The sequence below is a fragment of the Lepidochelys kempii genome, chromosome 26, assembly GCF_965140265.1.
Source record: "Lepidochelys kempii isolate rLepKem1 chromosome 26, rLepKem1.hap2, whole genome shotgun sequence".
Taxonomy (NCBI): Eukaryota; Metazoa; Chordata; order Testudines; family Cheloniidae; genus Lepidochelys; species Lepidochelys kempii.
The window spans coordinates 11789557-11803446 of NC_133281.1; the positions used below are offsets into that span (position 1 = coordinate 11789557).

A 13890-nucleotide genomic window follows, 5' to 3' on the forward strand; every position below is an offset into this window, starting at 1 on the left:
TCCTCAGCCAAACAGGCTGGTGTGTGCTCTGTCTCTTCAGAGGTAGCAAACTTCATAATTTCTAAGCATGGCCGGAGAGAAGGAGTGGACGCTGCGGGGAGATGTCTCTGCGGAACTCAGGACCTGGGCTTCACGGATTCTTACCTGCAGGGCCAGGTTTGGACTGGCAGAGTCTGGAGGAGCTCGTTAGCAAGGCAGACACACTGGAGCATCAGGGAGCTGATGCCCAGTTTAGCAGCCGCAAAGCTCTCACTTGTCGAGGCAGAAGGGTAATAGAGGCTTAGGGTTCTGTATTCCCTGACGAGAGTGTGATGCACGACTCAGATGCCATGGAGACGAGTGTCCAGGCAACATGGTGATGACAGGGATATATGTCAGGGATCTTCGAAGGTGAATAAGGGAGCTGGATACCATATTCCTGTTTAAAATGGAATACGAGCACCTAACTCCCTTCGGTCATTTGAAAATCCCAGCTTGAAGACCTAAACAGACAGATGGCATTTTGATCTAGGTTTCCTAATACATATCATTGTGGATTCTTTTTTGGATGTTTTTTTAAAGGATCTGCTCTAGGAATTATTTTTGGGGACGTTCTCTGCCCTGTGTTATGCAGGAGGTCAGACTAATAGATTCTAAGGCCAGAAGGGACCATTATGATCATCTAATCTCTAGAAACTTTAAAATGTGTATGTGTATGAGGAGGATAGGAGTAAAAATAGGAGCAATGGGGGGGCGGGCGACTTTTGACCAGTTCTAACCCTGAGCCAAACCTGGGGATCTGGTGCAATAAATCTGTTTTTTCTCATTACAGAACTGCGCAGCTGGATTGCTACACAATATTACAGAACATCCAGGGGTACAATGTTTCTGGGTATTTGTTTCTCTCTACGCAAACAGAGATGTGTGACCGCCAGCATCAAACATCCCCAAAGCCACCAGGGAAGAAGGCCTCTTGGTATTGTTTTACCTGTATGCAGCTATTTCAATATCCAGGGCCATTTTCACATTCAGCAGGTCTTGGTACTCTCGGAGGTGGCGAGCCATCTCTCCCTTGGTCGTCCTTAGAGCATTTTCAAGCTGGTTAATAGTCTCCTGCAGAACAAAAAGTGGAAGGGAGAACATTTTGATCATGTCAATAGTTCCCTCTCATTTGCTTTTAGTGCCCCTCCTTCCAGATATGTTGTTCAAACCGATCTCAGGAGGAGAAATCAGTGTGGTCCAGTGGATTAGAGTGCTGGACTGGGACTCAGACTGGACTGGGTTTCTATTCCTGGCTATGACATTGACTTGCTGATTGAGCAGAGCAAGTCATTTCACCTCTTTCCCCTCCCACCTCTACCTTGTTTATTTCAACTGCAGTCTCCTCAGGGCAGGGATTGTCTTATGTGTTTATACAGTGCATGTCCCAAATCTCAGTAGCGATCCTATACATTTACTAATACGAGCAAACATTTATTTGGCTGGTCCCTTCCCCAGCACATCAGACGTCTGCTGTTCTAGCAAATGAGCTCTGTATCTCACCAAAGGAGTTCATGTGATTATTATTTTGTCTAATAGTCAAATCACGAGACTAGAAGCCTGGATTCCTGGGTTCGATTGTTAGCTCACAGCCTGATTTTGGGCAAGTCGCTTAGATCTACAGTTTCAAACAAGTCCAATAATTTGGGAGGTACAACTGGAATTTGAGGAGGCCAGCACCTCTGGGAATCAGCCCCACAGTGGTCACCCAAAAAACAGAGGCCCCCAAAGATCAATGAATGCTTTGCGCCTCAGTTTCCCAAGCTGAGACATGGGGCTAATAATACTTACAATCTACCTCACCGGGGGCTGGAGGGCGGGGTAGCGAATGAATGTTTTCAAAGTGTTTGAAGATCACAGGCGGGAGATATTATAGAAATGCTACTAACATAATCTCTCCCCCTACCATTCAGTGCAAGGTTTGCTAAGTACATCCCATCTCTGTGTAAGGACGGTCTTCTTCCCAGCGCAAACATACCCAAAAGCGTGGCCTGCACAAGCTATCAGGAAAGACAAAACCCCAGGATAATCTTTGCTAGATGCATATCTGGCATTTTACCACTTGAGTCTCTGATGCGTAGGGCTGCGAGTGAGCTCTTGAGCTGGAAACAAATAAGAAGCCAGTGTCTTTTGGCAAGTGTCAACTACCTGCAGATTATGGATCTCCCCATTGCTCCTCTCCTCCGCTTCCTGCAGCTGCCTCTCCAGGGACTCGTTGGCATTCCGCAGTGCCTCGATCTCGATGTTGCGGGCCTGCAGCTGGCGCCGGTATTCCGTGATCTCCTCCTTGGCCTGGCGGATGCTGTCACTGCTGCGAGCCGCCTCCTCGGTGAAGTTGGCGAATTTGGATTTGTACCACTCTTCGGCAGACTGCTGGTTCCGGGCGGAAAGGACCTCGTACTGCATGCGGATCTCCTTCAAGGCGGCCGTGAGGTCAGGCTTGCTCACGTCCACCTCCACCGAGACCTGGAGAAGGCACAGAAGGAAGGGACCCCACCCCACATACAGCATACAGCATGAAATTTGGGGAAACGGATAGGAATACAGACACTGAAGCTGCTCGGGGCTGTTCCCTGCCATCCGAGGCTGTACGCCCTGAATGAAGGCTCAGATCCTTCCCCTTGTCCCCCATGCAGAGCCAGAGGGCTCAGGACACAATAGAACAGCTGTGTTTCCTCTGCATGGAGCAAGCTGGAGGATGAAGGGCTCCCATATGGAGGGCCACACCTCTTGTGAGCGGTGGAGCCCAGCACCATGCAGTCCCAATACAGAGGTTCTTTGAATTAAGGAAAAGGTAGAAATGAAGTCGGGGATTTAGTGCTACACGGCTCTTCTCTCCACAGGCATGCACGGTCCTGGAGCTCATCTGCCGTCACGGGAAGTCCTGAGGGCAGGGGGAGATGTTGATTGCCCCTGTGGGGTTTCCCCAGCAGCTAGCCAAATTATTCAGATACTTGGGGCAGGAATAAGTCCTAACGAAATGGATTGGTGGACAGGAAGCGGGCAGTCACTGGTGCATGACAGACTATCACATAGACGGGGGAACATTGCAGAACCCTCACCTCCATGTGTGTGATATGGCATAGCTATAAAATACAAAATTGTATGGGACCAGATCCTTAGCTGGTGTAAATCTGCATAGCTCCTCTGAAGTTAGTGGAGCGATGTCAATTTATACCAGCTCATCATCCGCCATGCCCTCTGCCCAGTGCCTATATAGCCATACACGGTGAGTAAATATGTATGCAGAAAGACCAGAGAGGCAAAAGACACAGATGGACAGGTATAGCTAGATAGCTGCATTGACAGACATTCTCTCTCTTGTGCGTAGATAGAGAAAGAAAGGGTGTGTATGGAGGGAGGTAGATAGGTTGGTAGAGATAGATATTGACCAATATCTCAGAGCAAACAGAGCAAATTAACCTGGGTTCAGAGAAATGCATCAGAGGAGCAAAGACTGACAGGTACAGCATTTATTTTAGACATACAAGTTGTGCAGGTTCGGTTAGCAAAATAGTTTATATTAAAGTTCTTTTTTGATCCTTCACACAGCTCTGCTAAGTGTTGCCATATTGCTACCGTACCACCACCCAAGAGTGAAAGGACTCATTTATTTAAATTATCCAGTGTTTCCGCATAATTCTGTATAGTGCTGGCCTTCGGTCAGTGTTCAATCTGAATCTAAATGAGCAAATGTAACTGGTTTATTGCTTCCCCATTTGATGGAGGAAAATGACAGAACTGTGGGCAAACACAATGCATTGCTTTCTCAGTCCAGCCCTCAGGGCCTGCTGCATTTTCTGTAGCTCTGCAGATTACAGATTTTTACCCACTGAAAGTTTTCCACAACCCCCAGGGCCATATGCTGCAAAGTATTAGGAAAGCCAGAAAGTTATTGGTCTGTCAGTGAATTTTCATACAGATGGTGGATTATGGCCATGATATAGGAGCTCATTTTAGGGTTTGCTCATCAGATGCCTGCACATATTCATTATAATACAGCCAGTGAAGTTCCTCACTGAGGAACATGGACCGCAGAATATGGAATAAACTCTCTCAATGGATTTAGTCCTATGTATGAAGGTAAGTTATGTATTAGAAATGAATGGCATTCCGGAAGTGGAGTTTAACCTTGCAAACAAAGGACATTGTAGCAAATCTGCAAAAGGAATGGCATTTGCCAGTATCATTAATACCCCATTACACGGGGGGGGGGGGGGGCGGTATCACAAGTGAAATCAAACCTCTAATTGCAAATGTATGGGAAAGTCCCCCTTTAAATGAAATCTGCTTCAGCTCCTTGTCTAGGAGAAGTTCAAATATTCATGTATTCAGGAATGTACTGGGTCAAAGTCAGCTGTAGTGTAAGCAGATGCAACTCCAAGGCTGAAGTGGCCTCATTATGCTGGCTTGATCCTGTAAGGTGCAGAGCCCCCTGGCTCCAATCTAGCAAAGCACTAAAACTTATGTATTTACTGCAAGTAGCACAGTTAAGGAGGGACTGAACGCCGCTGTCCGAGGAACAAGCAAAACAAGCAAGGAAGAGAACAAAGTGGAAGAAGATTCATATTTCTAGGTTTTAACGCACTCTGAGAATACAGCACAACCTTGATTATTGCAGCCATAGTCAAATTTCCCTGTTATATCCAGAGTTGTACCCTTCTCTGCCTAGCCCCCCCTCCAAAAAATCTATTTGTGGTATTATCACAATTATATCTACGTGCCCCAATGGGCTAAGTACTGTACATACAAAGATTGAGACATTCCCTACCCACCCCTGACAGTTTATGATCTAGAGAGACAAAGAATGGGAGAGTACTGTCCTGATATTACAGACAGGAAACTAAGTCAGGGTCAGACTAAGCGACTTGCCAAAGTCACCCAAGAAATCTGTAGCAGAGCTCATCTCAAATCCCAGTCCAGCGCTGTAGCCATAAAACCAACCTTCCTCTGCATAAATTAAATGAAAATTCCCCTTCATTAGCCAAAGCTTTGGTCATCTGAACATATTCTGCATCCCTCATGACATCTCAGGGAAAATCCATTGTGGATGGGTGAGGTCCCAGAGTAATGGGCAAACATAGGATCTGTTTTTAAGAATGGCAACAAAGAGCACCCTGGAAATTATAGGCCAGTCAGCCTAACTTTAATACCTGAAAAGATACCAGAACAAATTATTGAACAATCAATTTGTGAGCACCTAGAGGATAATAGGATTACAAGGACTAACCAGCATAGATTTGTCAAGAACAAATCATGCCAAACCAACCTAATTTCCTTCTCTGACAGGGTTACTGGCCCAGCAGATAGGGGGAAGGAGTAGATGGGATACATCCTTATTTTAGAAAGGCTTTTGACACTGTCCCACATCACATTCTCATAAGCAAACTAGCAAAATGTAGTCTAGCTGGAATTACTAGAAGGTGGGTGCACAACTGATTGAAAGACCATACTCAAAGAATTGTTATCAATGGTTCACTATCCAACTGGGAAGGTGTATCCAGTGGGGTCCCACAGGGGTCAATCCTGGGTCTGAAACTATTGAATATTTTTATTAATGATTTGCATAATGGAGTGGAAAGCGTGCTTATAAAATTTGCAGATGACACCAGGCTGGGAGCGGTTGCAAACACTTTGGAGGACAGGATTAGAATTCAAAGTGACCTTGACAAATTGGAGAATTGGTCTGAAATCAACAAGATGACATTCAGGAAAGAAAAGTGTAAAGAACCACACTTTGGAAGGAAAAATCAAATGCACAGCTACAAGATGGGGAATAACTGGTTGGCGGCAGTACTGCTGGAAAGGGTATGGGGGTTGTAGTGGACCACAAATTGAACAGGAGACAATGGTGTGATGCAGTTAACAGGAGGTAACTGTCCTGTTCTACTCGGTACTGGTGAGGCCCCAGCTGGAGCACTGTGTCAAATTCTGGGTGCTACACTTTTGGAAAGATGTGGATAAGTTGGAGAGAGGCCAGAGGAGAGCAACAAAAGTTTAGAAAACCTGATCTATGAGGAAAGATTAAAAAACCTGGGCGAGTTTAGTCTTCAGAAAAGAAGACTGAGGGGGACCTGATAACAGTCTTCAAATACGGTCAGAGATGTTATAAAGAAGATGGTGATCAATTGTTCTTCATGTGCAAGGCAGGACAAGACATAATGGGCTTAATCTGCAGCAACTCTAAGGCCACGTCTACACTATCCGCCAGATTGGTGGGTAGTGATCCATCTAGTGGGGATCGATTTATCACATTAGTGTAGACGCGACAAATCGATGCCCGATCACTCTGCCATCGGCTCCGGAACTCCACCACGGCGCGAGGCAGAAGCGGAGTCGACGGGGGAGCGGCGGCCGTCGATCCCGCGCCGCGAGGACGCAAAGTAAGCGATTCTAAGTCGATCTAAGATACGTGCGTTCTCGTAGCTGAAGTTGCGTATCTAGATCCATCCCCCCCTCAGTGTAGGCCAGGCTTAAGGGTAGTAAGCTCTGGAACAGGCTTCCAAAGGAGCTTGTGGAGTCCCCATCATAAAACCTCCAATGGACAGGCTGGACAAACACCTCTCGGGGACAGTCTACGTTTACTTGGTTCTGCCTCAGCACAGGGGGCCGGACTTGATGACCTCTCAACTCCCTCCCTGCCCTATGTTTCTATGATTCCAGCTGGATAATCAAGGCTGCATTACAATACCTCGGCACCAGCTATTGATTTCAGTGCTCAGGAGAGCCATCCGTTTCCATCAATATTGCAACTGTAGCTCTAAAGCCGCTTCACTAAGCTGCTCCGGGTTTGTCCTTATGGATCTGGTGTTTTAATACCTTTACATGCAGTTTAACATTTGTCCGGCAATACCTTGCAAAAGTGGACATTAACGAAACCTACATGACAAAAGAGTTGTCACTGAGCTGCCCATTAAACCTCCATATAACAAGCTCATTAGGATAACCGCTATTCTCGTGTGCATCAGAGAATGAACGTGGGTTAGCTACATTTTGCATTAAGCAGGCTTCATTCTTTCCTCCCAACACGTACGGAAATAGTCCCACGACTTCACTTGAAACGCAGACTGATGAATGAAGCCAGGACCGAGCTTTCCTTCTTTTCTAAGCTTCGGTCCTTTCATTCCCCTAGCACATGGCTCAGGCACAAAGATGGGCATTGTGTGTGCTCTGCAGGGTGGGCGTGAGGTACCTATTGTACCCATGGCGCTGCAGCATAGGATGCTATGTTCCCAGCAGGGCTTAGCAATAATGTAATCATAGAATCATAGAATATCAGGGTTGGAAGGGACCCCAGAAGATCATCTAGTCCAACCCCCTGCTCGAAGCAGGACCAATCAAGGTACAGTTTGCTATGGTATTCAAAGAACTGAATCACACTTCCAATAGCCTAATGTGAGACAATCCAATACTCAACACAAAGGAGATCCGGCGCTGATTTAACCTTCCAGGCGACTTTATGCCAAATACAATGTAAATCAGAAAAGCAGAAGATGTAAGTACCCTATTACCCATTCAATATAGGGAAGGAGGATTGGGATCATGCCGGCACACAGTGCCTTTCCATCCTGTAGCTATCCAACACCATAAGGGGAGCCAGTCAAATGTCTGCCTTAACGAAGATAACCTTCCAACGACCGACCGACCGCAATAGCTTTGTGCCCAGTGCAAAGGATCTAGAATCGATCCATTCAGCATATGTAAGAGGAAGAGAATAGGGGGAGTGTATGTAACAGTCCTATATGCTCAGCCTATGGAAGTATAAAATTATGGGGTGGGGATGAGGGCAGTGGTGTGATGCACAGCATAGAGGAGGAGGGCAGTATTGTGTGTGTATGCCACACCCTATCCATCTAGCACACACAGAAGCGAGGAAATTGGAGTGTATAACACACCTCATCCAGCACACAGGAGGGATGCATGTGTGTGTATAGCACAGACTTTATCCAGCACAGAGAAGGAGGGGTGCATGTGTGTAGCACTCCTTAGGAGGCGATGGATACTGGGGGTGAGCGAAGGCAAACCCTATCCACATGGCATGCGGAGGGGAGAAGGGCGCTGGGCACCTGGGGATGCAGGCGGTGGAAGGGGGTCTGGGGTGGTTGAATCCTGGAGGTGAACACCGAGCCCTTGGGGGTATGTGCCACCCTGGGGAGGCTGCTGTTTGGCATCCTGCGGGGAGGGGAGCACTGGGAAGGCGGGATACAGAAAGGGGAGTGCTGCGCTGGGCAGGGACGGGTGGGGGGGAGAGACCGCAGTGCAGCAGTGTTGGTCTGTGGGGGGATACAGAACAGGGGGCTGGGCAGGAACAGAGGGGAGGGGAGAGGAAGAGAGAGCAGGGCTGGGCAGCGGGAGGGAGGAGGGGAGAGGAGCGCAGGGAAGGGTAGGGGCAGGGAGTGCAGAGAGAGGGGAGTTCAGGGCTGGGCTGGGGCAGGGGGAGGGGAGCACAGGGCTGAGAGGTGTCCGGGGGATGGGAGCGCAGGGCTGGGCAGGGGATTGGAGTGCAGGGAGAGAAGGTCAGAGGGATGCTGAGCAGGGGCGGGGGGGGAGCGGAGCGCAGCGAGGTAGGGGGAGGCTAGGGCAGGGCAGGGCTGGGCAGGGGCAGGGGGAGAGAAGCGCAGGGAGAGGTGGCCAGGGCCGGGGGATGCTGCACAGTGGCAGGAGGGGAGCGCAGCGCTGGGCAGGCTGGGAGGGGAGGGGAGAGCAGCGTGGAGGGGGGAGCGCTGGGCAGGGACAGTAGGAGAGGAGCGGAAGGGCAGGCGGGGAGGGGAGCGCAGGGGCAGGGGCAGGCGCGGAGGGGAGCGGAGCGGAGCGCAGGGGCGGAGGGGAGGGGCAGGCGGGGAGCGCAGGGCTGGGCAGGGGCAGGCGGGGAGGGGAGGGGAGCGGAGCGCAGGGGCGGAGGAGAGCGCAGGGGAGCGGAGCGCAGGGGCGGAGGAGAGCGCAGGGGAGCGGAGCGCAGGGGCAGGCGGGGAGGGGAGCGCAGGGCTGGGCAGGGGCAGGCGGCGAGGGGAGGGGAGCGGAGCGCAGGGGCGGAGGAGAGCGCAGGGGAGCGGAGCGCAGGGGCAGGCGGCGAGGGGAGCGCAGGGGCAGGGACAGTAGGAGGGGAGCGGAGGTCAGAGCTGCGCGGGGCCAGGCGGGGAGGGGAGCGCGGGGGAGGAGAGCGCAGGGCTGGGCAGGGGCAGGCGGCGAGGGGAGCGCAGGGGCAGGCGGCGAGGGGAGCGCAGGGGCAGGCGGCGAGGGGAGCGCAGGGCTGGGCAGGGGCAGGCGGCGAGGGGAGCGGAGCGCAGGGGCGGAGGAGAGCGCAGGGCTGGGCAGGGGCAGGCGGCGAGGGGAGCGCAGGGCTGGGCAGGGGCAGGCGGCGAGGGGAGCGGAGCGCAGGGGCGGAGGAGAGCGCAGGGCTGGGCAGGGGCAGGCGGCGAGGGGAGCGCAGGGGCAGGCGGCGAGGGGAGCGCAGGGGCAGGCGGCGAGGGGAGCGCAGGGCTGGGCAGGGGCAGGCGGCGAGGGGAGCGGAGCGCAGGGGCGGAGGAGAGCGCAGGGCTGGGCAGGGGCAGGCGGCGAGGGGAGCGCAGGGCTGGGCAGGGGCAGGCGCGGAGGCCGCCGGTACCTGCGCATCCTGCAGCGAGGCTTGCAGCTCCGCCACCTCCTCCTCGTGCACCTTCCGGAGGAAGGCGATCTCGTCCAGCAGCGCCTCCACCTTCTTCTCCAGCTCCAGCCGGGCCAGGGTGGCGTGGTCCACGTCCTTCCTGTACTCGCGCAGGGCCAGCTCGGCCTCCTCCCGCCGGCGCGCCTCCTCCTGGCACTGCTCCCGCAGGCGCTGCAGGCCCTGCGCCAGCCGCTGGCTCTCCAGCTGCGCCTCGTCCCGCTCGTGGCGCAGCCCCTCCGCCTGCGAGCGCAGCTCGCGGATCTCCTGCTCGTAGAGCTGCTGCAGGCGGGAGGGCTCCGCCTGGCGCTGGCGCAGCAGCGAGACCTCGGCCTCCAGCAGCCGGTTGTGCTGCTCCAGCTGATGCACCTTCTCGATGTAGGTCACGAAGCGGTCGTTGAGCCCTTGCAGCTGCTCCTTCTCGTTGGTGCGCACGATTTTCAGCTCGTTGCTCACCGCGCTGGACTGGGACAGCAGCTCCAGGTGGTCCACGGAGCCGGGCGCGGCCAGCTTGCGATAGGAGGAGGAGGCGGCGGCCCTGGCATGGGGGGCGCGGTAGCCGGCAGCCCGGGGAGCGGCTGAGCTGTTGTAGACCCTGCTGGAGAGGCGAGGGGACTCCCCGAAGATCTTCTTGTAGGAGGAGGGTGGGTAGAGCAGGTCGCTGCTGTAGCTCATGGTGAGGCTGGGTTGGGGGGGAAGAGGCAGGCAGGGAAGGGACTGAGGCTGGGTGGGTGATGCACAGAAATGGGGGGAGGACAATGCGCCCGGCTCTCCCCTTATATAGCCCCGCAAACACCAATCCTCTTCCTCCTGCTAATTAACAACGCCCAGTCAGCTGCAAATCTGCCTGGCAGGGAGGAGGGAGCGAAGGGGCTGAAAGGGAGGCCCTTGCCTTTCTCCTTGCCTGAGATTCGCTTGATCAGCAAGCGCTGGCTGCAGCTGGGGCCTGCCACCGAATCAATGTGTGTGTCTCCCCAGGATTGACAGGGGAAGGGGGGGGTGCTTGGGCAAGGTGGCCCCACGGGGCTGGCAGAGGATGCAGCTGCTTGCAACAATCGCCAGAAAGGGTGAAGGATACAAAGGAGGGGTGGGCCATGGGGGGAGAGCAGGGAAGGTGTAGGCAAAGCTGTCAGAGATCGCTGCCGTTCCTGGAAGGGATGCCGGTGGGATGCCACCACTATCTCAGAGCTGGGGGCTCATGCAGGGCAAGAGTCAGCGAGGGATCAGGCAGAGCCCTGACAAAAATGCGACTGAATGGGGCAAGCGAACATATAGGGTTGTTTTTTTTCATCCTTGGGGATGGGAATGGGAAAAGGAAGACCAAGAAGAGGGGCTATTACTCAGGCTTTGACCCTTCCCCCAACAAATCACTGACCTGTCATCTTTATGGCCCAAGATTTCCAAACGGCTAGTGATTTTGAGTGCTCAATTTGACTTGAATGGCATCACCACCTACAACTGCAATTGCAGGAACTGTCCACTGTCAGGGCACAGCACCTCTGAAAATCAGCTTCTTTTAAAAGGTGGCTCCTGTTGGCAATCCAAAAACAGAGGCAATCAAAACAACCAGTCACTTAAAATGTAGGCCTATGCATTTACGACCAGCTTCTCTTTCAGCGGTGGTTGCTTAAATGCAGACTGGGCTATCTGCTGTGAGAACAGACTGAGACCCAGAGTGAAACAGGTTTCAGAGTAGCAGCCGTGTTAGTCTGTATCCGCAAAAAGAAAAGGAGTACTTGTGGCACCTTAGAGACAAACCAATTTATTTGAGCATGAGCTTTCGTGAGCTACAGCTCACTTGCATCCGATTGTAATGCATCCGATGAAGTGAGCTGTAGCTCACGAAAGCTTATGCTCAAATAAATTGGTTAGTCTCTAAGGTGCCACAAGAACTCCTTTTCTTTTTGCAAATACAGACTAACACGGCTGCTACTCTGAAATTAGTCTCTAAGGTGCCACAAGGCCTCCTTTTCTTAGAGTGAAGCAGGCTTTGCATTAGAACTGGGATAAATTTGAAAGCCAACTCCCCCACTGGAATTCTTTAAATGACCGCTCTCTTCACACTGGGCTGAACCAAAATCCTAGGTCTAAGTCCTTGCAGTTTGGGCTAGTTTGAGATCATGATTGAAAGAGTGTGGTTTCAGCCCCTCTCTGCTTTAAAGAGACCTCCAGATCCAACAGGGTTACACAGATGTAAATGAGGGTCAAGCCTGCAGTTTGGTTTTTGCATGTGCCTTGCAGATTGGCTGCTGTCCCTTTGCTCTGCCTGCTTATTCAGGTAACACCAGAACACACACAGCTGTCTGGACCGGCCTTCTTACCCTGTTTTGTAAGGAGTAGATTTACTGACATTTACTGGTTCTCTGTTAGTGCAGAGCAACAGAGAGGTGGGACGGCGTGGGTGAAGGGAAGGTGGGGGACCTGATGGCCGAGGAAAGCGTAGGAGCAGTGCTTCGGATCCATTTCTGGTTTTCAAGGACAGAAGATTTGTCAATGTAAGTTAGCTGAATTCAGCATGAAAATGAAGTGAGCCATTGCAAAATATAGAGAGAAAGGATTCACTCACCTTCTCTTACACTTCACTGCGCATCCAGCTTTGTCCCCACCCTGCAGAGCATTCTGTTTGTCAGCTGCTTGGCTGCTTCCAATTAAATTCTTCACCTTTATTTCAGAAATCAATTTTCCATTATGCAGACCATGTCCAGGGGGTAAAACCAAAGTCATCCACTGATGCTGACTCAGGTGTATTTGCTGCACCTGTGCAGTAGATTGATGTTTCCCCCTTAGATGAGGCACAGGATTTAAAAACAAGAGAGATGCTGCCCTGTGTGGATTGGATTGTAGAGAATCCACATTGTCTCTTTACATGGAGGAAACAGGAGGCGGAATGGGCCAAATCCATGATGTATTGGGGAGGGGAGTTTTCATTTGTAGCCTCTTTAATGAACAAAACATTTCTTAGTTTTGTTGCTTTCATGTTCTGTAATGATCACAGAATTGCGCAAAACATAGCTAAATGCAAGAAGCCAAATTCTCATGCTACTCAAAGAGCTGGAAAAGAGATCGAAATTCACTCAAGCAATGCATCACGCGGGGGGGAGGGGAGGAAGCACTTGCAACTCTTAATATAGCAGATTCTATTCCCACTGAAATCAAATGGGAGTTTTGCCATTGCCTTCAATAGGCACAAGCTTGGGTCTTAATACAATAGATATAGAGTTCCATAAGGATAAAGACACTGCTAGGTGACACATAAAAATGTAACTCCTGCATTCATGTCAAAACCACTAGCAGGTTGTGGCCAGATTCTGGTGGAAGTGGCCAGACGCCCCTGAAGAGGATGGATGTTCAGCCACTTTTCTGCACACTCATCATGTCCCTTAGGGCCTGAGTCAAAGCCTACCGAAGTAAATGAGTGTCTTTCCATTGGATCAGGCCCTTGATAAGTAGGTTTGGTTCTATTTCTGATCTTGGGTGTTATTCAGATAAGCAACAGCACAGTGTGTTACTCCAATGGGCTGGGGGGCCTCAGGGGATTAGCAGCAGAATGAGATGCCAATTGCTCATCAAAGCCAGCCCAAGCTGGCACTGAGCAAAAACTGTTACCACCTAGCAGGGGGGTGGACTAGATGACCTCCTGAGGTCTCTTCCAATTCTAATCTTCTATGATTCTATGATCTCATGGGTATTCGGTGACCTACATGAATTGAGTTGTTGGTTCTTAGATGGCAAATATCCACCGCACTTAGATGACTGGTGCTCATTGGCACCTTTGCCAGAAGACCTAGAGGAGAAGGATTCAATATTGTTTACAGTGTTGTGGCCGTGGTGGGGTCTTTGAGAGACAAGATGGGGGAGGTGATATCTTCTATTGGACCAACTTCGGTTGGTGAAAGTGACAAGCTTTTGAGCCACACAGACCTGAAGAAGAGCAAAGGACTCTCATGTTATTTAAGGCCTGAATCCTTCAAGGTGCTGAGCATCAGCCTCCATCTCTCTGTACAAGACTGTTCCGAGTTTTCTGCTGTGGGACAGGTGCACAACCTAGATTCATAGATTCCAAAGCAAGAAGGGACCACTGTGATCATCTAATTTGCTGTCCTGGCCAAGGCACTTCCACGAAATAATTCTGTTGAACTAGAGCAGAATTTCTGTTTGAGAAAGACATCCAATCTGATTAAAAATGGCCAGCGATGGAGAATCCACCACAACCCTTGGAAAATGGATCCAAT

The 13890-nt window shown here is 51.3% G+C and overlaps 1 protein-coding gene across 1 annotated transcript in view; it reads right to left on the reverse strand.

Moving 5' to 3' along the window:
- LOC140903547 (low molecular weight neuronal intermediate filament-like) overlaps window positions 1–13890 on the reverse strand; it is a 34480-nt gene that overhangs the window by 3781 nt on the left and 16809 nt on the right. Inside the window, exons 2-5 of the mRNA XM_073324980.1 lie at window positions 11034–11188; window positions 9623–10340; window positions 2167–2484; window positions 968–1092 (exon numbers count right to left, since the gene is read on the reverse strand). Coding sequence (XP_073181081.1) covers window positions 968–1092; window positions 2167–2484; window positions 9623–10333 — 1154 coding nt within the window. The 5' untranslated portion in view covers window positions 10334–10340; window positions 11034–11188. The remainder of the gene's footprint in view (window positions 1–967; window positions 1093–2166; window positions 2485–9622; window positions 10341–11033; window positions 11189–13890) is intronic.